Source organism: Aedes aegypti, chromosome 2 (assembly GCF_002204515.2).
Source record: "Aedes aegypti strain LVP_AGWG chromosome 2, AaegL5.0 Primary Assembly, whole genome shotgun sequence".
In the NCBI taxonomy this organism is placed as follows: domain Eukaryota; kingdom Metazoa; phylum Arthropoda; class Insecta; order Diptera; family Culicidae; genus Aedes; species Aedes aegypti.
The window spans coordinates 7,215,151-7,241,013 of NC_035108.1; the positions used below are offsets into that span (position 1 = coordinate 7,215,151).

The 25,863-nt window shown below is 38.4% G+C and overlaps 1 protein-coding gene across 2 annotated transcripts in view; it reads left to right on the forward strand.

The window, feature by feature from the left end:
• Positions 1-25,863, forward strand: part of LOC5579875 — a 448,850-nt gene that overhangs the window by 383,623 nt on the left and 39,364 nt on the right. For both annotated transcript variants that reach the window (XM_021839841.1, XM_021839840.1), the window contains 2 exons: positions 4,827-5,297; positions 18,948-19,070. In XM_021839841.1, the coding sequence (XP_021695533.1) occupies positions 4,827-5,297; positions 18,948-19,070 (594 nt within the window). The remainder of the gene's footprint in view (positions 1-4,826; positions 5,298-18,947; positions 19,071-25,863) is intronic.

The following is a 25,863-nucleotide window of genomic DNA, read 5'->3' on the forward strand; positions in this document are numbered from 1 at the left end:
TAAAAGTTATTCCCTGGAGCTATTTCTGGTTACAATCTTCTAAGCTTCCTTTGAATAATCTTTGAGGATTGGTAGAGAAATCTTAAGAAGGAGACCCTTAAAGTATTCTAAATAATATCCCTATGATAATTCCTGAAGCTTTTTCTCAGAGAATCTGAGACGAAATTATTGAACAGCCTATTGAACCCTATAGACTCTGAGAGCTTGTACAATTTTGCATCAGGATTCAATGCAATCAGAATTGGGCAAAAGAGTTTAAAGACAATTTAGAATGACATAGATACCCTAGAGACCTTTTCTTAGAAATAGATTGGGTAAGTGTTCCCTTAGTTGTGGGTGTTCCTATAGTTGCGGTAGTGCCGTTTACAATGATTTTATTACATTAACCACAGAACCGACACTGCCAATCAACGTATTGGCTTGTTGATACACGGAATAGTTGAAAAATACGTTCAAATTGCTTCAAAATTAATTTTTTTGTATTATAGACCTTTTAATCCAACAAGGGAGTTCTGTTTGATCCTTCGACCTTGACGCTTGCTCCTGGGCAGTGCGTCAAGAAAGCCCGAACAGTTTTTTTTTTTATTCATTTTGGGTCGCGCGCTTATTTTTTTTTTCCTGAGTGCTTTTTTATAGCCGAGCAAACGAGTGAAGCCGAAAGTGGATTGTGGCTGCTCAGTCAAGGATAACGGATCAATTGGTGAGCTCGTTTCATGCTACTATTTCTAATCTATAAAATATGTATGACTGCACATTCAATCGTTACAATGGTGGGATGTAAATATGATTTTTCAACAAACTATGGATGGTTCGTCACTGTGAGTGTCGACACAAACTTTGATTCATGATTTATTTATGTTTAACATTTTTTTTTCAGAACACCTCTTATATACCTTTATTTTTGTAATTAAAAAAACTTTGAATGGTTCGACACTACAAGTGTAGACTTGCGAAAGGTTCACTTTATTCAACAAACTTTGGATGGTTCGCCACTGTAAGTGTCGGCATAAGAATAAGAGTGTTCTATGATGTCCCAACCAATCGAGTTTTTTGTTTCTTTTCAAATGAGTAAAATATAATAACACATGCTTTCGTCCTGACAGCTGTAGGAATGTTACATTTAGGTATTTGTTCAACAAACTTCGAATGGTTCGTCACCTCAAGTGTCGGCATAATTTTCCTCTACATAGATATTGTTCATATCAAATGAATATATTATATTTACGTATAAGCATGTATATATCTCACAAATCATTGTTTATCATGGTCTAATCGCTTATCAAAGTGAATCCTATGACCCAACGATCCTCCCCATTAACAAACATCCCTCCCAGTAACCTTTGTGGAGATGCAGAGGCAAACACGGTCTCCAAAAAGCAAAGGTTACACACTAACATTCCTTCCCCCAATCCCACCTGACTGCAAGGACGTGGCCGGCGCCGTTATTGACCCTGTATAAATAGAGGCACTGAATTATGCACACTGAAGAAGATTATGGCCAATCCCAGCCGAACTTCTAGTTGATTCTTTGTGCATTTTCACTGACTTCGGTCAATCACGGAATAGCAACCATTGATATGTGTAGTCAGTCTAAGCTAAGCTAAGCTAAGCTAAGCTAAGCTATAGACCTTTTAATCCAACAAGGATCATTTAGGTCATTCAAAATTGATGAAATAGCACTAAAATTGCTTAAATTTTTCTTGCTTGTACCAATAGTTGCGGTAAAGTGTTCCTATGGTGGAGGGTCCCATAAGAAAACAACGGATACCGCAACTATAGGAACACAAATTAAAAATATACCGCAACTAAAGGAACAGCGTACCAATAATGGAGATATTGTTTTTCGCTGACATGCCGTAGATTACGGCGATGAAATCATTTTTCTCAATGGTCGTTACTTCATGCTACAACATTAACATGTGCATTAATTGCGCATCTTGAATTTGGGCGTTTAAATGAAGTTCAATCGTGATTAGTACCTCAACTATTGGTACATCTACCCTACTTAAAGAGATTTGTATTATCATAGAGACCAAGTATCTAAAACGAAACCAACTGGCAGTCTTCTGGAGTATTCATTGAATCAACTTTTGTTATCATTCATAAAAAAATGGATATCCTTTATATTTATATTCTTTTCAAATCAATTTGATTAAACAAATTAGACTAAAGTAGATTAAACTGACCAAAAGTTTCATCGCGCAGAAACTCCATCAAATATTTCGCTGCAATTTTTTCAAAAATTTTACAATGAAAAACTTTGAAAAAATTGTTGAGTGTCTCCAGAAGTCGAGAATCTTGAGAGGCATACAAAATCTTAATCTTTAATAAAAAGTGTAATACAAAATCCGTTATAATTTTACCAAGAGTAAGACAAGTTAAGGTAATAAACAATGAAATAATAATAAAAAACGCAACAGATGGATAAATGGATAAATGAAGGAATGGAGAAATACATAAGTTGATTGATGGAATGATTGATTATCTTGACAATTCAGCCATCCCAAGAAAAACCGATCTAGTGGGTCACCGAATTCCGTGAAAATTTGCTATTTGGTTCCTTATCCGAAATAAGGATACATGTGTTTTTGGGTTTCTTGATAAGGGTGACCATTTCCGGAATAAAATGACCAGAAAAATCGCGATTAGATCGGTTTTTCATGGAATGGCTGAATTTGTAAATGATGAAATGAGTGTTCAGCAGACAATTACACCAAATTACTTCCAAGTACAGTTAAAAGCGATGGATCATTCAGGATAGAGTTTGGTAAGATTTCTATAAAATTTCTGATACCTTTCTGTAGAAACATATTAAAACTGATTCAGACAATGTTTGTCGTGGGAATCGGTAGGAATATCTTGTCATGTTGCATTAATGGAGATATTCAAGTGGAAACTATCAGGAAACTTTAAAGAAAACGGTTCCTGCAAAACTCTGGCCTTATTTATGTAGATTGTTTTGGACCAAATTGTGATATGATTTTGTCAGAATACAGAGATCTTATTGAAAATTCATGTAAGTACTATTTTCAGAACTTTTAAAGATGGTGCAATGACATTATTGGTTATAGAGACTGCATTGAAAGAAATACATTTTTTCTGCAATAAATTGTAGGAAAATTAATTCATTCTACCAATAACTATCAATGTTCTAGTTCTAGTTCTAAGTAAGAGTTGTATTTTTCTACCTTTTCCATGAATCGTTTAACTGATCAAAGAGGCCTCCCAGATCTTTTTCCTTCCTCTCTGTTAAACACCTAACCGATTGATTGTGGAGATGCAGAGGTATTCTCGGTCTCCAAAAGCATCAATCATTACAGTCCTTCCCCATCAAAAGTGACTTGGCCCGCGCCATTATTGATCAATAAAATGCGAGAGCTGTTATAATGTGCACTTAGAGAGTAGGGGAAAAACACCAATTTTCGACTCAGCACTAGTGTTCGACTCATTCATACGATTTTCGCCTACTGTGTATGAAAATCTGAAAATTGGCACAACATTCTTGTAGGTCGAAAATAAGTGCTTTTCCCCTATGCGGAAAGACTCATCCCTAATTCATATGCAACGAAGTGCAATTCTTAGCAGTTCCGATCAATCATGAAGTAGAAATCATTGACATGTACAGTCAGTCTATGCTATGTTATGCTATTTTTTAGGAAAAGCTTTTGAAATTTTTTTCATTTTCTTTTCGAAAATTGTTGTGCCAGAATATTAAAAAATATCTTTGCAAAAAATGTGATTTCATTTGGAAAAAGTGTTTCTATCCGATTTTCGGAAATACCTTAGAATAATTCCCAGAGAGAATTTCACTTTTTTGTATTTATTTAAAAAATGAAAAAAAGAACAGTTAAATTAGAAATACTTAATAAAAAAATGTTTATTATATTATTTTTTGAGCATATGCATGAAAATTGACACAAATGTGTATTTAATCAGTATAGCCCCGACAACAAAAATTACAACCATGCAACCACAAATCGTAGAAAACACACACTTTCACCACGGCTCACAACCCTAACCTAAAAAGCAAAATCTAGTGATAAAGCTGTTTCACAAGTAAAGTGGTTATGCTTTTGGCCAGAGTTTCGTCTCCTCATCGTTGCAAGTTAGCAGTAGTAGCTATTTCACTCTCTTCACTATCTCCCTCTGAAGCAAATGATTATGGGCGTACAAGTTTTCAACAGCTTTGCGTTTAGTTTTCCCCCGCCATGGGAGGTTTTCTTGGGTCCCACCACCAATAGCGAAACCGGCGCTGAGAATTATGTGATTACTATTTATTCAAGAAGACATTTTAGATTTGTTCTGTACGAGCACATTTTGCTTTCCAAATGGGTGAGGTTTCCATTGCTTCAGGCACACCAGATTTGAACGCAAAATGCAAACTGATTGCAATAGTTCAGTAGTTCTCAACGTTTTTGAAGATGCAGCCGCCGGTTCAATTTTTAATCAGGTTAATTGAATGCAGCTCAAAATAAGATAAAAATAATCTTCAAAGTTCTTCCCAACAATTTAAAAAGTATCTAACAAAGGATTAGTTAATGTCTTTATCAGGCATTAAACAATTTTTTCAAAGAACTTGTTCACAAATTAAGTTAAAATTTGGACAAATTTGTGGAATGCATTATCAGATATTCTCTAAAGGAAAGGCAAATATCACGCCTGAGAAGTCAGTACAGCCTCTTAGTGGCCCGTGGACCACTGGTTGGGAAACACTCAATAGTTGCCAGCTTCGGAAAGCTGCCGTAGCAAATCAAGCGAAGAAAATCACAGTCCGTCTGATGCAAATGCAAATTAAAACAATTTCCATTCCCTGTGGCTCTTTGCAGATGTGAACGAGTGTCTGCTGCGGAACGGCCACGGACCTTGCCAGGATACATGTATCAACACTTGGAGTGGCTACCGCTGCAGCTGTTCGGGTTTGCCCGGGACTCGCCTCTCGGAGGATGGCCACAGCTGCGAGGACATCGACGAATGCACGGTCAACAATGGCGGCTGTTCGCACACCTGCCTCAACACTTTGGGGAGGGCATTTTGCGTCTGCCCCGAAGGCTATATGCTCGACGATGACTGGAAGACTTGCATCGACATTGATGAATGTTTAAACCAGAAATCGATTAGGCAGGAATTTCGCTGCCGGGGCAGTTGCGTCAATACGGTCGGTTCCTATCGATGTCTGCTGCAGGATGGCGATGACCAGCTGACTAAGCAGACCGATGACGAGTCGGAGGATGATAGCGACGATGATACACTTTGCCCGGTTGGCTACTATTTTAACACCACAATGGGAGACTGCCAAGGTAAGCCCTTTTCGAGGGGGGGGATGGCTTTGATTTGCATTTAGATTGTTGAGAAGTTGAGTCGAGCTCGGGAGGGTTTGAGATTGTCCTGTCTGGTTGTAATATTCATAGTCCTCGAGACGAGTGAGATTTGATTTCAGTTGTGCTACCGATGCTCATCGTATTTACATACTGGTGGAATTGATGTAATTAACTAGTGAAACTATTTGAATGGAGTTACCCTGTGCTCACAGCATAAATTTACATGACAATGAAGGATTATGACACAAATTGATTAGGTTTGGCGCTTCACAATGCTTCGCTAAAGATGATACTAAAACTCCAATTGAACTTTCCGGACGTATAGGGCTATTTAACGGCTGTCATGGGGTATGACAGCTGTATAATATTATATAAGCTTGCATTGTATTTTAAAGTACCATTTGCATGCTTTGGGTAAACTTATCAATATTGTATTTAATGGGTGGATTATGCGATTGAAAGTTTACTCAGATCCGTAAAAGGAATTGAAAACTTACATTTCTCAGATTTCATAAAGGCAATTCAATCTCTCGAAACCCTTAAAATTGAAATGGATCATTAACTTGTTGCAGATACAGCAGAACTGTGTTTGTCAATGGACGTAGCAGTAGAGCGATTCAAATTTTGAAAATGTTTGAGAAAATAATTTCCCATATGGTCCTTTCCATTCTTACCATAAAAACAGTCTTCTGTAAAATTTTCAGCTTTCTAGGTGGTGATTTATAGGTGGCCCAAAGACAATGTAGGTTTGTATGGAAATTACTATAGATAAATTTTGAGAAATGTTCCAAACACGTTAGTCCTTTAATGTAAGAAGAAAATTATCATCCCATATTGAAAACTCATTCTTCAAGCTTCAATGAAGGATGTTGCTGAAGAAACAAATCCCTTTTGAGCTAATTTTGTTTGGGATTTTTGTACATGTTTGCAGGGCTATAATCTCATATTAGGCTAAATAATAGCAAACAAAGTCATGAATTATCTCTTCTGCTATCCGTTCGATTGAATTTCTCACTTCAGCAAATTTGTTTATTATGGTTTGAAGAATGAGTTTGTACTATGGGATTACAAGTTTGTACTTACATTACAGTACCGTTTTGATTCGAATCCCGGACAGCTTCAAATTCCGGACACTCTACTTTGCATGGGAAAGATTTCACTCGAAATGTTTCAAAATGGGCCGTAAAAAGTTCCCAATTTGAAAGATGATTTTTATAAACATTTCACATAGCAATCCATGAAAATTTACAATGTTCAACTAGTTTTGACGTCTTTCTAACGAATTAGTGCATTTAGGTAATGATTCGACTATTCTAATTGTGTTTTTCATGAGCTGTCCGGAATTCGAATCAATGTGTCCGGAATTTGAAGCAAAAAAGTGGTTGTGTCCGGAATAAAAATCATGAAGAGGCCGAACATTTTTGTTGATTAAAGTGAATTTAAGTGAATTTAAGCTGTGGAATCCAAATCTTCACCCAGCATTCGAAATTCAAGTGTTTGCAAGGCCTGATTACGCTTAAGTTGTATAGGAAACGATTCAATTTATATATGTTCCGATTTGTTGAACTTCACTGAAGCCTTAAGTGTCCGTAATATGAATCAAAACGGTACTAGCGTGTTTGGAACATATCTCAAAATTTCTCCATAGTAATTTCCATATAAACCTACATTCTCTTTGGGCCACCTCTAAATCACCACCTAGAAAGCTGAAAATTTCACAGAACACTATTTTCATGGCAAGGATGGTAAGGGACATATGGGAGATTGGATTCTCAAACATTTTCAAATTTTGAACCGCCCTATTGTAGTAGCTGCATAATACCACCCGTAGCTAGACGAGTTTTTGTTTTAGAAGAACCACTTCTTTTGGGACTCTATCCACGTAGGTGGTCACAGCAACGCAAGATGTGATTGGCACTATCGCTTCACAGCTTGCGCTGTTGAATACATTCTTCACATGAAGAGAGACAACCGCGCAGTAACTGATGCCCCTCCGTTTATGCTCGATTGTCATCTCAGCTGTCTGAACGACCGACTGATTAGCATCCAGAGTAGATTTACCTTTCCTGAATCCAAACTGGTAGTTGGATAGGCCGTCCGCCCCTTCCGCATACGGTACTAGCCTGTTGAGGATCAACCTCTCCAACAACTTTCCCGTCGTATCTAGTAAACATATAGGTCTATACGCCGACGGGTCACCTGGTGGTTTCCCCGTCTTTGGTAGTAGCACCAATTTCTGCCGCTTCCATACATCCGGGAAGATTCCTTGATCAATGCAGCGTTGCATCGTGGTTCTGAACATTTCCAGATCCACGTTGACTGCCATTTTTAAGGCAATATTCGGGATACCATCGGGTCCCGGTGTCTTACTTGATGAATGAATTCACGACTTCTGTCAGCTCTTCGTTCGTCATCCTTGTCACTTATTCTCCTTCATATGCCGCATACGGCGCTGGTTCTCTAGTTCGCCGAGCTTGACTCGTGTCAGCTTTTACGCTCTTAACTACTGTTCGCGCTGCATACTGACAGCCCGATGAATTTTCAGTGTACCCGATTGCTGCAATTGATTTGGCAACGCTTCAAAGCTTGAGCAGAGAGGAGTTGGCGAAGACAATGCGCGCAGCAGAAATTTTTCAAAAGTTTAACGGCGTCCGTCGCGAGCGGTTACCATTTTCGTTCTTCCATTATAACAGTTTAAATTCATTAAAACTATGTGGGAGAAAGTTACCAATACAAAAATTAAGGAAGTGGTTGTGACTGAATTCTTCCGAAATTCCAATAATCATCCAGCGAAAACCAAAAAGTGAAGGAAGAACGTCACCTTGGCAAGTGTGCAGGAGCGAACAAGTCGCCATTGCAATCAAGTGTTGGATGAGCGTAAAAGACGCCATCTTGAAAAGTTTGAAGTTTTTGGAGCAGGAGTTTCGGAGCTGATTTTGGTGCATGTGCAGGCAGAGACTTGGGATAAAGAGGTTTGTCGACGATGGGAACATACAGATAAGCACGATGAGCTTCCCACGTACAATAAAATGCTGGAGTTCTAGAAAGAGAAGTGTTTCACTATGGAGAGATGTCATGGTCCTGGAACGAAGCCAGCATCAAGTCAAGCAAAGCAGAAAGCTTTGTTGAAAATGGTTAAGGAATCAATAAACGTACATGATTCATGTTTTATGTTGTGTAGCAAAAAATAAATCCGAGGGTAAATACACAATTACTCAATCAAAATATGTTAATCTTGACGCTCATACTCCTAAGCTATACAAGGTTTCTGATAAAATAAAGTTATACTAAGTCAGTTTTGCCAGCCGGAATACGGAGCCTGGGGTCAACCAGGCGAATAGCGCTTTAGTGTGACATTTAAACTTCTTAGTTTAGATTTTTTCCAGAGTGTATATTATTGATCAATAACATCAGAACAAACGCCTGTAGGTATGCATCATATATGCATAATCGATGAAGAGAAATAACTCATGTTAGTTAGGCCCTATTGAAGTGACAGCACAGAAATGCACAAGGGGCTACCATTAACAACGCTGTTATTTTTTCCCAATTTTAGATCCCCCTAGTAGTCATTTGTTCATACACAAAATTTACAATTTGTATGGACCGTGGTCATTGGGCAGAATCTCTCCCCTCCCCCAATAAATGATGGTTAATGGATGACCCATAAGCACGCATTTTTTTAATTGATTTATTAACCCTTGAAATACTCAAATGAATGGATGGTGTTTCTACTATTTGATAGAGAACATAATTAGAGAGATTATAATAAAAAAGCATGTTTTTCACATCTACATCGCTATTTTCCTTATCATGGGTACATTATCCTCAGTCCCTAATATTGGCACAAAGTGATCAATTTCCAATTTCAATTCGTTGTTCCACCTCAGGACGCAAGATTGCATTACTTCCTAGCGTCTTGTAGTGAAAAATTGTTAACAAACCCGCATCTTGTCACCTTTATTCACAGAAGAGAAGATCGATGAAAAGAAATCGATCATGCGACTTTCGCCCTTATTATAGCACACGCTTGAATTTGCCTTCTTTTGAGCTATTTGAGCCATTTGAGTAGGGTAACGGTCGTATTTTGGACCCCCTAAGGAAGTGATTTTACATTTTTGTCCCAATTAATTAATTGCACAGCGTAACCAAGTCAAAAAACATACCAAAATGTAGAGAAAAACTTCCTCTACGAGATAAAAATGCCCATACGGGTATGTAGGATCCAAAAGGCGTCGAAAATAATTGAATTGTGATACACTGTTTTTCATTATTTTGGACACACCAATACATTTTAGACCCTCGAAGTATATATTTTGGACCCCCGGCAATTTTTTATCGTTTGGCGACAAAGTCCACGGCACTGGTTGTATAATATGCTTTCCCATAGTCTAATCAATCGATTGACAATGGAAAAGCGAGGGAATTCTACGCTTTTAGGTCAGAAATTAGAAACAAGTTTTTGTTTACATTTGAAAAATTTCTGACGTCTTCAATTTCTGTGTGTAACGTGTTGTAACGGTTGCATGGATGAACCGATTAAATTAAATTAATTTCAGATAAAATAAACACATTTTCCATGCAAAAACGCTTGATGCAAGTGCGGAATGGTCCTATCTTTCCAAATGGCATGCTGATTATATTGGTCTTTCGATTTAAACTGGAAAATTTGCAGGAAAATGGCCCAGGGGGTCCAAAATATATAGAGGTCCAAAATATATTGGTTACCCTACATCACAAAATGTGCTTTCTTGGACGAAGCATTTAGTTTTCATACTTTTGTAAGGTTCCAATCAATTGGCTTAGGGGATTTTTGCACATTATATGATGATTTAACGCAAATTCATTGTTTTTCCCATTAAAAGCAAGACGATATCGTTAAGGTGTTCATTTTAAAACCTCCTCCCCTATTGACAGCAGTGTAATTTATTGGCAGTTTCAGTATAGTTACACATCAGTTTCAAAATAACATAAGATTTCTGGGTAATTAAAATTGTTGAATTTACAATTTGCAGCCTCTCTAACAGCTTTTTAATAGTTATCATCATTTTAGATTGGCTGTCCTCAAACAGTTATTCGGAAGTGTTTCTGCAGCAAGATAAAATTAAATGGCGATTTGTGATAGGCAACCCAGAAAATCCAACTGCGGGACACGAAACAACGTGATTTTGGAATCACAATCTTCACAAACAATTAAATTAAAATCAAAAACGCTGCTGATTTGAGTAACAGTGTCAACATCCATTTTTTGTGTCAGTTCTAATGGAATAATATCTCAACAATCCAGGTATCATGTGTTATTCAATATGCAATTACTATCTATTTTATGAGCGCGTCAATTTTGAGCAAGTAAAATAATTGATTTCACCACAAATTCAAATCGGCATGCTAAATCTATTATGTACTTGTGCATAATTACGCGTTTGGAAATCATACGTATTACTTTTATTGACATTCAATTCTAAAATGGTTGTTCGGTTCCAAAGCTGTCAGAAAGTAACAACAAATTCAACGCCGTTTCATTTATTTTGTCGCAGGAAAACCCATGCGTAATCAACAAATTACATAGCAGTCGCTTGTAAACTTCCTATGAAACGATCAAACAAGTTACATAAGGCTCGACTTTTTGCGCTTTTTCGGTTACATAGCAGTATTTTTCCATGTTGCAAATGTATCATATTGAAACTATTGAATATGTTAAGAAGCCATTGCTGTAAGCTACTTGTAACAATATGTGCTGCTTGGGAAGCAGCTTGAAGGTAATAGTATGTACGTGTCGTGTAGCGTCATGAATTTGCTGAATAATCTCCAAGCTGAAGTCAGGTGAGTCCTCTAAGAAGCTTAAGAATTTGAATCCATATTTCGATGACGACGTCTTGTGTGTGGATGGCCGCCTGCGCTACTCAAATCTATCGTACACGAGCAAACACCCGTGCATTCGGTTGCCTCAACCGAAATGTGGTGGTTGATAGTCTTATCAGATGTGTCCACCGCGAAAATCTGCACATCGGACCGTAGGAAGGAAGCTCTGGTGAAGGGGTACGTTTGCATTTTCATCTGCATGGTTATTATTATTATTATCTTTATTAACGAGACTTTCAGCCTGAGGCTGGTTCATCTCGGTTGACGAATACCTGCATGGTTACAAAGGGGATCCATCTTGAGGCGGTAGAAAATTTGACGTCGGACGCTTTCATCGGTGCGTTGCACCCCGGAAGAGTTGTTTTCTGAAAACGGGTCGAATTTTGTGGTTGAACGAGTTGCAGGAGCTGTTCAACCTGTTTAACACTGCTTATACCGACGACGGTTTCTGTAACATAAAGTACCGAAGGGTCGAAAAATGTGAACGGTAAACTTTGCACGACGATATCTCAGCTGATAATCAATCAATTTCCATAATTTTTTCATCATTGCAACCGTTTACTATCCTTGATGCGTTTATTGAAGACCGATTGAAATTTTATGCCACCTTGGCTGAGAATTGACCGGATCAAGACCGTTTACATTTTTTGCCCACCACCCGCTGCTTGTATACAAGCGTTGCATGCAAGTTGGTTATTCCGGAACTAGCTTTGCGGCCGGATATTTCAAAATTTTGACCAGCTAGAAGGGTTCTGTCTTCGGGAGAAATGTACAGGGCAGTGCTCGCTTCCTCATGGTATATGTAATGATACAAAATTCCACCACTACGAGGCGCTAGTGTACATAAACACTTCCGGTTTGTTGATATTGAAGGATATCTCGGAACCTAAACGAGATTGAAAATTCCTGTCTTAGAGAAAGTTGTTCAGAATGAGCCAAGCTTCCCCGAGGGATCCAACGAAGTTCAAAATTCATCCAATACGTGGCGCTAATGTACGTAAACACTTGCGGTTTACTGCTATTGAGGGATATCTCGGAACCTAAACAAGATAGAAAATTCCTGTCTTCGAGAAAGTTGTTCAGAGTGAGCCAAGCTTCCCCGAGGGACCCATAGAAGTTCAAATTTCAGCCACTACGTGGCGCTAGTGTACGTAAACACTTCCGGTTTACTGCTATTGAAGGATATCTTGGAACCTAAACGAGATAGAAAATTCCTGTCTTCGAGAAAGTTGTTCAGAGTGAGCCAAGCTTCCCCGAGGGACCCATAGAAATTCAAACTTCAGCCAGGCTCTACCCCATTTGGCATAAGGCCATCTGGCATAATGCCGTTTGGCATAATGCCATTTGGTGTAATGGCCATTTGGCATAATAGCCATTTGGCATAACGGCCATTTGGCATAACGGCCATTTGGTATAATTTAACTAAATATTATTTTTCTCTCACTTTTCAAAACGTTTATTTGGGTGCTTGAAATATAGACAAGTAAAGTATATTGGAAGAAGGGGAAAATATTGACCATGATTTTAAGTTTGAATAAGTAATGTGAAGTACAAGGAAACACATTAAGAAATACTTATTGTCACAATGTGTGAATTTGAGGCTGATGACAAAAACATCAGCAATGCAAAGTCACATCTGCGATTGAGCATATCGTGGAGATGGAGATCCGAGCATATGGGATAATGGATTTCAATACAGCATCATTAGAATGGTTTCAAGTTTGAGTGTGTTGAAACACAAACACCGAACCGAATCGTTGTGTAAATTTTGACCAAATGAAAGAATGGGCTTGAATTCCATAAGCTATGAGTGCGGCTGAGTACTCTCTTGGATTTTTTTGAATTTGACGTATACGTTATATACCTAGAAGAGAAGTTGAAGTGGCAGAACCTGCAAAATAGTGCAGCTAATTGTTCCAATTTTACAGAAATGAAAATTACGCGTTGGTGCAGAGCAATTATTATAGATTAGTGAATTTCACCTTCTTCCAAACATGAGCTGTTCTTTTGAGTTTGCGTTTTAGCTAATCTTAACTTTTGTACCGTGCTGCTTCGAATTGCTAGACGCTTTGAAAACTGAGCAGCGCCATGTTTCTCGGTGTTTTTGGACCTTATTCCGACTTTCTCGTAGCGGTGTCGATGGTGTAGTGGTAAGCGTTACTGCTTCTCACCCCAGTCGGTCGGGTATCAATTCTTATCGACGCCGTCAGTCGCGTCTTCTTTCGGAAGGGAAGAAAAGTCCTTGATCTCAGCCCATTTACTGATGTGTTCGATATGTAGTGTCTCAGGTGTGTCTTGCTGTCTCTCTGGGCATCGGAATTTTAAGGCTTCGATTCTAGACCCAGCCAAAACAATCTTATTAAACAAACAACTAGCCCAGCGAAATAAGAAGAAGTGTTTTTTCGCCTAAACTCCGTAATTTCAGCTTCTTCTACATTATCCATGCATAAAAGTAGCCGAAAGAAAAAATGTTTGTGTGAATTAAGGCCGGTGTGCAAAATTTGAAGCGTACGGGCAATTCGAATCAACACTATCTGATGTAATAAACTTCAATCTTGGCGTGCCTATGATTCGTTACGCTGCAAACTAAATAGAACAGTTGATGTTTGAAAGAAGGTTTTTTGATTTTTAATAGAGTAATTCGTCAATTATTGAATGCCTAAAGGCTCGCTAATTGTAGAACACGTCATTAGGAATACATGGACTGTAAAAAATAGGCGAGATTTTCCGCCATTCAACGAGATGTTAACTGCCATACTGAATTATTATTCAGTATCCACTGGTTTTTGTAGCATTTGAGGCAAACCTCTCTCTTGAGATTGTCCTTCTTTAGAACATTGGTAGTTCTTTATATTTGGTTTCTACGCCCTCAGAAATAAAAAAAAAGCAATATTTTTAGAGGCTAAGCTAAATGGTTTCATATGACTGCTTTTTCAGCAGCGACAAAATTGTGACATCCAAGCTACGGTCAAAAATCGAACTACAACATTATCAGAAATAAAAGAAGACAGACGCACAGTGGGACGAAATCAAAAAAAGTGGGACATGTGTGTTTGTGCTGAAACTATTGGGTTTAGCGTTTCGACATGTTCTACAAAGTTTCATCATTTGTTGAGTACTTAATTTAGACACTGAAAAAAATTTACTTGAAGTGATATACACTGAGAAAATTTAACTTATTTAATTATTGTCAAAATTGAAAACTGTCTAAGGAAGTATTGTAGGCGACATCATTTCATGAAAGTTTGTTGAAGACAGGAAAGCTCTATCTCCTACACTGACGAAGTTAGGGGGTAAAAATGATGGGTACCCCCTTAAAACTAATATTTTCTCCATAACTTCTAAATTTGAATTTTCACATTTTTACAATGTTCTACAATGTTTAAGGTGCTGTAAAAATACACATTTTTGCCGAAGACACTGAAGCGCTAGCTCTCCATTTTGAAGATTTACGAACGATTTTCTGATTTTTTCACATCAAATTTAAGTGTGCATATCTTTTAAAGTTGCAAGAAGTAGCAGCTAATTTTAGCATCATGCTGTTTCTCAATCTATACCCTTTTAATATTTGTACGAATAATTGCGGGGTCACGCGGGGCTCATCACAGTTTGTTTAATTGAAAATTGTATTTCCCATAATTAAATATATATTTTTTGCAGTTTTTATGTATGTGGTATAGTTTTTAAGTATTGTTTTAATTTTGCTATGGAATTTTTAATGTTTGCTTATTTTAAACGATGATAATATTTTATGTTTTACAGTGTTGTCAAAATTTTAACAGTTATATTTTTTAAAGTAATATTTATTTTTTCATGTATCTGATTACATTTTTATAAGTGTATCAAGGAGCTAAATACCACTATAAGAATAAAATCAACTGATCAACTGATTCAAAAACTACAATCTTAGTAATAAAAAAAAATTGAATTGCACTCCTAAGAACATTAAAACATAGAAAGATACATATTTGTTTTGATAGCTATCAATGACATTGCTTGGATATCTATTATAGCGCTGTATATCTGTATATGTATTGATTTCCTAGATTTGCAAAATTACAAAAAGTGACAGACGGTATCTAGCATAGGGACAAAATTGAGTATTTAAGGATTAATAAAACTGTGTTTAACTATTAATAAGCCTGATACACTTGAAAAAATCCGATAATTTTCACGGAAACAACAACTTTTCCTCTATAGCCGTGTCAAATTGAAACTTGAACAGTTAACATTATAAAGTTGCCGTTTAAAATGGCTCAAGAGTTAAATATTATAACAAAACATAAAAAAAAAACAGATAGAAAAAAAAACAATAATTTAAATTTAGAAACATACATTTATTTAAGGGAAATACATTTTTCAATTAAACAAACTGCGATGAGCCCCGCTTGACCCCGCAATTATTCATACAAATATTAAGAGAGTAAAGGTTGAGGAACAGCATGATGCTAAAATTAGCTGCTACTACTTGCAACTTTACAAGATATGCACACTTAAATTTGATGTGAAAAAATCAGAAAATTGTTCGTAAATCTTCAAAATGGAGAGCTAGCGCTTCAGCGTCTTCGGCAAAAATGTGTATTTTTACAGCACCTTAAACATTGTAGAACATTGTAAAAATGTAATAATTCAAATTTAGAAGTTATTAAGAAAATATGAGTTTTAAGGGGGTACCCATCATTTTTACCCCCTAACTTCGTCAGTGTAGGAGATAGAGCTTTCCTGTCTTCAACAAACTATCATGAAATGATGTCGCCTACAATACTTCCTTAGACAGTTTTCAATTTTGACAATAATTAAAAAAGTTAATTTTTTTTCTCAGTGTAAATAACTTAAAGTGAAATTTTTTTCAGTGTCTAAATTAAGTATTCAACAAATGATGAAACTTTGTAGAACATGTCGAAACGCTAAACCCAATAGTTTCAGCACAAACACACATGTCCCACTTTTTTTGATTTCGTCCCACTGTGAGACGTTGAGAGAGCATTATACGATTGATCAAAGCGAGATCAATCTATGGTGGCCAATTTTATACTCCTCATATTACTCCTTCATGAAGCGATATGTATAAGTACTAAAATCTACAAGTTTGACTTGAAAGGCACCGGTCGGAACTCGGAAGTGATTCATTTTTTTATCGAGTCCAAATTTGAGATTTTTTTTGTGCAAGAATACATTTCAAATTATGCCAAATGGCCGTTATGCCAAATAACCATTATGCCAATTGGCCATTATGCCAAATGGCGTTATGCCAAACGGCATTATGCCAAATGGCCTTATGCCAAATGGGGTAGAGCCCTTCAGCCACTACGTTTTTTTTCAATCTCGTTTCGTTCCGAGATATCCTTCAATAGTAGTAAACCGGTAGTGTTAACGTATACTAGCGCCACATAGTGGTTTATTTTTGAACTTCTATGGGTCCCTCAAGGAAGCTTGCCTCACTCTGAACAACTTTCTCGAAGACAGGGATTTTCTATCTCGTTTAGGTTCCGAGATATCCTTCAATAGCAGTAAACCGGAAGTGTTTACGTACACTAGCGCCACGTAGTGCATGAACTTGAAACTATGCTAGGTCCCTCGGGGAAGCTTGGCTCACTCTGAACAACTTTCTCGAAGACAGGCATTTTCTATCTTGTTTTGGTTCCGAGATATCCTTCAATATCAACAAACCGGAAGTGTTTACGTGCACTAGCGCCACGTAGTGGTGGAATTTTGTATCATTACATATACCATAAGGAAGCGAGCACTGCCTTGTACAACTTTCCCGAAGACAGAACCCTTCTATCTGGTCAAAATTTTGAAATATCCCGCCGCAAACCTAGTTCCGGAATAACCAACTCGCATGCAACGCTTGTATACAAGCGGGCAAAAAATGTGGACGGTCTTGATCCGACCAATTCTCAGTCATGGTGGCATAAAATTTCAATCGGTTTTCAATAAACACATCCAGGATAGTAAACGGTTGCAATGGTGAAAAAAATATTGAAATTGATTGATTATCAGCTGAGATATCGTCGTGCAAAGTTCACCGTTCACATTTTTTGATCCTTCGGTACTTTACGTTACAAAAACCCCCATCGGTATAAGCAGTGTTAAAGAGCAAGTAACAGAAAAGAAGTTCTGTCAACCACGAGAGATTCGTTGGAAAATGATTCCGCTAGGCTCTCCCACCTATGTGGGTTATGTGAAGCTAGTTTAAAAGGCACAAAATCTGTACTGAAGAAAACCTGCAATACCAATTCATGATGGATTCATGATACAACGATGCAGTTTTCGACGCTTCTGTGTCAAATCGAGGCCCTCCTGAATTCGCGGCCTCTTTATGCTCACTTGGAAGATGCGGTGGATCCGGAACCGCTAACTCCGGGGCATTTTATGGTGGATCGACCGTTGACAGCCATACATGAACCAACGTATGAGGAAATACCAGTACACAGGTTGTCACGGTGGCAATATGTACAGCTTCTTCGAGGTAATTTTTGGAATCGTTGGTATCGAGAGTATCTGGTGGAGCTTCAGGTACGTAGTAAATGGACCAAGAAGACTGGCAACATCCGTCCTGGAATGGTGGTGATGATATAGGAGGATAACTTACCACCGCAAGTTTGGAATCGTCGATAAGGTTTTCCCCGGGGCAGATGGATTCACCCGCGTCTGGGTCTGGGATACAGAGGCGGCCAAGACACAAGCTGGCCCCACTTGGCACTTTCCATCTACGCTGGAATAGTCGCCTTTGTGATCCTATGGTTATCTATGCAAGCAGGAAGGCCATACTACGGTTGACATAGTCCTTCATAGGGTACTATGTTGATGGCATCTGAGCCTACTACCACCTAGTTAGAACAACCAGGCGACAGATTTGGAACTGTCTGAGTTCTGCCACGGTTTTACGGGACGGGAGCAGCCTGTGCCATAAGCTCACTCGCCGTTCCAGGTCATTTTCTTTTGTTTCATAAAATCAATTCAATCTCTCAAAAGGGTTCATGCACAAATTATGTCACGCTCCAAGGGGCCGGGAGGGGGTCAAGACTAGTGTGGCAAGCATTACAACATTTTTGGAGGGTTCATACAAAACCGTGACAAGGGGAGGGGAAGTGGGTGCTAAGATATTATTCAATTGGAATGTAGTTAAAGCTGGCAAATATACCCAAGACATTAACAATGTCTTCCAGATGGTGCTTCGATTTTCATTTCATATTGATCATGACAACGAACGAAATGTTTCGATGGGCATCTTATTCTTCGGAAAGGTGTACACTTCGCGAAAGGAGATCAGGTGATTATTGAGTTGACATCGAATTCATGTTAACTTCTGTCCATGGTTCCTCTCGTAGTGTAGGGGCGCCCTATCTAATGAACAGGGAGTCGCCTAGTAGACGTGTATTCTTTTAGAATTCCTTAGTTTTACGGTAGTTATTTAAACTTCCTCTCGGCTGGTCAACCGTGAACAAGAAATTATAATAAAAAAAGCGTTAAAACTATCTAACATCTGCTGTAAATCATTATCTTTCACCATATTATGTATGTTAACTACTGTTACACCAAATATAAAGAAAGAGTTTTGGTATGCAAAAGTTCTTCCACCGTTTTTAAATGTAATCCAGATTTCACTCAAACGCAACCAGTCGTGTGATAAATCCTCCACTCGACTCAACTACCTTGAGCTACTTCAGTGTTTATAGACCATAATCATCCAATCAATCTAACTAGCCCACCTTGTTTCCCAAATCACAATCATCTCTTGAATCTTCTCCAACGCGATTTCAGATACCGACGAATGCATTCGGGAAAACGGCGGCTGCCAACATCATTGCATCAACAGCGACGGCAGTTTCTATTGCTCCTGCAAGTACGGATTCAAACTGGATGCCGATAAGCATAGCTGCCTTGGTAAGTGTCTACCAACCGTGTATCATTGAATCGTCCATGATAGGAACGAATTCAAGTCCATGCATGTAATACAGGCGGTTTTCGATCCTTCACAGCTCACATAAGGAGCCTATTCAAGATTTCAACATTTCGTTTCCGGTTGATGAATTGCGTTTGTTGAGGTTTGCCCGAAGTTGAAATCGCTGTTCATGCATGTCGATATTAAACAATCGAACGAATGCAAACGGAACTAATTTATCTTCTCGTAGATCTGTTACAAATTGCATCCAATTATTGGACAGGTTTCAGTCTAGCTGCTTTATTACCCAGTAGATGCTGTACCAGGCATGCGGAACAATTATATCTACATTCATCATAATCTAATTACGCTTTGATAGCGCAGTGATTTATAGCTGGACTTTGTACGACAGCCCTGATAATAAAGGGTTCATGCCAAGAAAGGGGAGATTTATCGCTGTAATTCAAAGACCTTTCCATAACAATGTTGTAGGAGTGCAGTCTTGTGGAGCTGTTGCTATTTGTATCTACACATGGACTATGCACAAAACTCCAGGCTACCTGTTAGTCATTCTGTCAGCTCATTCATCTCGGTTTGCCACCAGGATTCCCTTCCCCAGAGACCCATGCCTGTGGTGGTAACTAAGACGTTCAACCCCAGACAGAGAGCGAGTGAATCCCCGAAGACAATATTAAGCCTTTCATTCAATTCTGATTCCAGAGTGGAGCACTCCTTCCCACCACAAGCTTCTCTCCTATGGGGAAATCCTTCAAAACGAACCCAACCGAGTAAGCTAATTTACATCAGCTACTCGCAAGATGATTTATTCATTGCTATCGTCGTTCTCATCGTCCTTGTCGGTGGCCGTCATCTGTCATCGTACGTATCCCTCTCTATCAGTACACGCATGAACGCACTTTCGGAAATAACTAGGATGAGTTAACAATGGTGAACAGCAATACGTAACAACACATTCGGACGAACCCTAATTGTGGCTCGAATGGTCAAGAAATACGCTCGAATGTTCGTTGAATGATGTTCCATAAACTCTAATAGTTTCCAATCACCATCCTTAGTCTGTAAACGGTAGGTATTTCTAAGAATCATGATCACGATACAAGTAATATCTTCGAAGGAAATGATAAGAGATTTATAAGCTTCTAATTCCTTGAGTTATATCTGGCTTTGAGAGATCGAGTACATGTTTCCAGTATTCACATTTTTATTCCTTTGGACCCGGATATGGGAATTTTTCCCAATAGGAATCGTTTGGAAATGCATGTTGGTACCTATATCCTGAATTCTGAATGCACATAGGATCTTTTTCTTCTTTCCGGCGTTACGTTCCAATGGGGATAGAGCCTGCTTCTCAGCTTTGTTTTCTTTTGAACACTTCCACAGTTATTGACTATGAACTTTCGAAGTGGCGAACTCGCCAAGGGCGAAAAGCCACTCAAATAAGGATTAATAATATTTTGAACTTTCATTGCCAATTGAGCAATTTGAAAAGCAATATCTCGAAAACTTATTCAAACAGACTCAAGTTAGAAAAGCTCACAAACTTACTTAAGCAATCCTACGTGTCTCGCAGATGAAATTCTACACGTTTCGCTCTAAACAAACTCGATTTTTCACTTCTAGGACGTTTAATTTCAGGATTTACAAAACGGCGTAAGTAAGATTTTCAACTTTCGCAACCTAACCATTACTTTCACCGCTGCGTTGTATTGAGAGACAAAGTGACTTAACCACGAATCAAAACAAAACACTACTTGAGTCGATTTTACACTGGTACAAAAACGACGTTAATAACTTTTCATTTTGTCATAAAATTTTTGTGGGGAACAGTTAGAACTACGTAGTATTTTTTATGTTTACAAAATGCGCAAGTTTGGGAATCTGTATACCAGCTTCTGGTAGTCTATACCGGCTGAAACTACAAATAAACTGAATGTTGTCTGTGATTATATTATTACACATTTCAGTCACTTTTCCAAGAGCTTCAAAGGTGTGTTTAAAGGCAAAAGCAAGTAATCGATAGATTTTTTTTAGTTTTTAGTGCGTTCAATATATATGCGTTACTTTCAACAATGAAAAACATTGTCTTATAAATCAATCACCCACAACTTACCGTTTTAGAATATAATAAAAAAATCTATAGGTCTTTGAACAACTGTTTAAATATAACATAACTGTGATAAATTGAAAAGTTGAGTCTAGTACGTACATTATAGCTTAGGTCGATTATGCGTATCTATTAACTCTCAAACCAACGTCTGACTTTTCATTAAAAATAAACTTTAAAAAATCACAACTTGGCCAATTATAAACAAACCGCATACTCTTCTAAATTTATTATGTTCCGGAAGAAATGGGACTGGCTACTTGGTTCCTGAGTTTTTCAGGATTCAAATGAGGTAAGGTAAAAAGGTGTAATACGCCCCCCCTTAAGGAAAAACTGCTCTATCGCAGTAGCAAATGCATCACTTCTAAAGTTTTATATGTCAATGTGTTGCTTATTTAGTTGGTCATGTTCTGCACGCAACTTTCTCATTCCAGATTGCTTCAAAAAAGTGTACAAGATGGTTTTTTGTAAACGGTCCCAATGTTTACGTATCAAAACAACCCGGGCAATATGCCCCTCTCATAGAAAAAAGGTGCAAAGCGTTGTAGAAATGTTTCAAAGGAGAATTCCACCACCTGCTAATCTTAAAAGAGTCCATTAGCAGTCGTCTTCCGGTAAAAGTTTTTGTGTTAGGTACAATAGTAAAGAATGGGCTTCATTCACCCTGAGGCTTGCTTATCAAAAGCAAAATGTTAAATCAAAAATCTGATTTTCGATATTTTTAGAATTTCTATTGGATGTTTATACTTTTTAAAGAACATATATGCGCTACATCATTTTTTCGCGAATATTTAAGATATGTTATCATATTTAAGTGTGAAAGAAGCCTCAATCCTGTGTACTTTGTAGTAGTAAAAAGCTACCAGTAGGTCGTTTAACATTGTTGCTCAATAATTCTGGCCATTTTGGATACCCGATAACCTGGCACCGGTTCCTGATTCTGTTCAACTGTAAGGCCATCTCCAGTGCCGTGTAGTCAAGGGATACAAACTCTAGTGGAACTAAATGGTTTCTCATCTACTTGAAAGCATCCATGACAAAATTAACAAAACTGCTAACAGTAATACAAATAACTTTGTAATAAACGGCTCTTCTGAAATGAGCCTTATTGAGATTAGACTTTCTGCTTTTATTAAAGGGCTATCCATAAACCACGTGGTCTTTTTTATATTTTCAAAACCGCCTGGCTCCCGAACGTCGATGACAGCAATAAGTTTTGTTTTAAATTGAGTTGGAAATCTTCAAAAGGAACTCTTGCCCCACTTTACTCTATTGATCGTAATCTTTGACCAGACCCTCCTCCATCTTCTCCCCATAGATGACCACGTGAATTATGGTCGGCTCCTAAACGTTAAACTCAAGCTAAGAAAAGTTTTATCTCTTAAAAATGTTCAGAAAAATACTGTTTTAGGAAGAAGATACATTAGAATGCATTGCTTTGGAAAAATTGCTCAATTATTGAGGAGGTTCAAATCAATGATAGCAATGAAAGAGTAATACACGCAACCGTTTTTCATTGAAAACAGTCTAATTTATAAGCGGTTTCTTCACCACCGCTTAGACCTTAAACCTGGTTTAATCGTATGGGTAAACGTAGTTTACGACTTAAGCGAAGGTGAAGAAATCGGCCCTTAGTGAACTACACTTTGGCTTATAGATCTCCGATTAATGTGCAATTTCTATCGCAACTTTAAAATTGATATAAATTCATTGCGTATAAGATACAGAATTAAGCTATCTAAACATTTCATTTTGATAAAAATAATAAAATCTTGATTGTGAAATATTCAAGATAGTGCCGTTTTTTGTATTTCGAAAAAAATAAGTACGGAGCCATATTCGGAGGCTTTTTAAAATAGATGTGGGTCGCTAAGCCAACATACAATTGTCGTACCGTAATCTGATGTAATATTGATCAGTTGTTTAAATATCTCTTAAAAAGTTCACTCGAAATGCAAATGGTGTAGGTTTTGGCGAAATTCAAATGTTTGTAGGCCCTTATCGCTCGTGACTATGTACTGGATTTTGTTTTCTGAAAGATTTATTCACGTTTAAAAATAGTTCAAGACGATTTTTTAATTAAGCCGTTATGGGATAACATTGGTCACCCATGTATACAACGTTCGGTAATATAGGAAATGTAGTTACTTACTAAAGTCATGGTCCCTGAAACCGAATATGGAGGACAAATTCGTACAAGTAATTTACTTTTTGAGTTATTTTAAAATTGATAAATACCTGGAACCGCAGAATACACCTAAAGATAGTCAATTTCCTAAGCGTTGTGCAGTATTTAAAATAATTTATTAATTTTGCCTCATTGAACATACTTATGTTTCGACAGCGGAATCATTGTCGCGGACTTTACTCACTCGGCTCTGGGTCCCATAGGATTCATATGAGACATGAATCTTCGATAGCGTCATCCATAATTACATAAATCATAAGTATGAGAAGCAACTACAGCCTGATCAACGTCTATGCACCGACTAACGACAAACCCGATGACATGATGGACGTGTTTTTGCCAAAACGCGACGTGAAAATTGTCATCGACGACGCTAATGCGCAGGGGAGGACTTCTTCCGCCCTATCATTGGTAAAGAGAGCCTTCACTCTGTTACCAACAACAACGGCATACGTTTAGTGAACTTTGCTGCCACCAGGGGGATGGCAATCAGTAGCACCTACTTCGCACGCAAGAATATCCGCAAGCACACCTGGCAACACCCAAATGGCGAACTTTGCAACCATTTCGACCATGTTCTGGTAGACGGCCGACATTTTTCAGATGTCATCGATGTTAGAACTTTCAGGGGTCCTAATATCAACTCAGACCACTATCTCGTTATAAGCAAAATTCGAGAGCGACTTTCAATTGTTTCGAGTTCTAGGAATTGACAATCGTTGCGTTTCAATAACCAACGAGAGAAGTGGTGGGAACTGTTCAACGAAGACCAAGGAACGGTTGGTTCGACGAGGAGAGCCAGAGTATGACGAACGAGAAGAACTTGGCTAGAAGCCGGATGCTGGTGTCTGGTACCCGTCAGAGCAGAGAGCGGTACAAGGAAGCAAGGGCAGCCGAAAAACGGATCCATTGCAGAAAAAAAAGGAGCATGAAGAGGTAGTAATTGCTCAGGCGCAAGAAGCTATGAAACAGAACGACATGCAACGGTTCTACGAATCCGTCAATGGCGTGCGGAGAAAACCAGCGCCGTCTCCCGCCATGTACAACGACCGCGAAGGAAACTTGGAAAGAGTACTTCGAGTCATTGTTGAACGGAGATAACGGAAGTGGATCTGGTAGCAGAATTCAAATCGATGACGATGGAACCAGGGCAGGCTGTGGAACTTCCAACGCTAGATGAGGTAAAGAATGCTATCAATGGGCTGAAGAACAACAAGGCTGCTGGGAAGGACAAGCTCCTGGTCGAACTTCTCAAAAACGGAAGTGAGCAGCTGCACGAATTCCTTCACCATATCATTTTGAGGATATGGGAGGAAGAACAAATGCCCACTAGTAGGTTGGAAGGTCTCATTTGCCCTTTGTACAAGAAAGGGCATCGACTCGAATGCGCCAATCACCGAGGGATAACACTTTTTAATTCGGCGTACAAAATCATGTCTGGAATTTTGTTCAACGAATACCAATCTGGTTTTCGAGAGGGCCGATCAACGATGGATCAAATGTTTACCATGTTTACCCGTCAAATCCTAGATAAATTCCGGGAGTACAACTTGCAGACTCATCATCTGATTGTAGATTTCAAAGCAGCGTACGATTCAGTGAAGAGAAACGAGTTGTGGCAAATTATGTCCGAACATGGCTTTCCGGCGAAGCTGATTAGACTGATTCGTGCAACGCTTGATGGATCGAAATCTAGTGTGCGGGTGGTGGACGAGATTTCGTCATCGTTCGTAACCTTAGATGGATTGAAACAGGGTGACGCTCTTTCTAACTTGCTGTTTAATATAGCGCTCGAAGGTGCTATCAGGAGAGCCGGTGTGCAGAGAAGCGGTACCATTATCACACGTTCTCATATGCTTCTTGGCTTTGCGGACGATATTGACATCAACGGGATCGACCGTCTGGCAATGGAAAAGGCGTTCATGCCCTTCAAGAGGGAGACAGCGAGGATTGGGCTCACAATCAACACCACAAAAACGAAGTGCATGATAGCTGGTGGTCAACTTGGGTCCGGACGTGTTAGTGGTAGCGAAATGGTGCTAGGTGGTGAAAAGTTTGAAGTGGTGGAAGAATTGGTGTATCTTGGAACACTAGTGACATGCTATAATGATGTTACCCGCGAGGTGAAAAGACGTATTGCAGCTGCGAGTCGGGTTTTCTACGTGCTCCGTAACCAGCTGAAGTCAATGTTACCCCGGATTACGGTAATCGAAATCATAATTTCCTTTCAATTAATATTAAGAATTGCGATAAGAAATAATGGAACTTGTGTTCATCTAATTGTTGAAGTCACTTTTAACTATTTATTTAGAATCGACATATATATTAATGGAAAGTAATATGACGAACGACGCCTAAGGGCTAAGTTTCTTGAAATCTGCACTTCAGAGACCTCATGTCAGAAAAACGTGGCTGAAGAGGAACTTCATTTCAACAAGATTTGTTGAGAGAATTCAGTAATACAGCCATTCCATGCAAAACC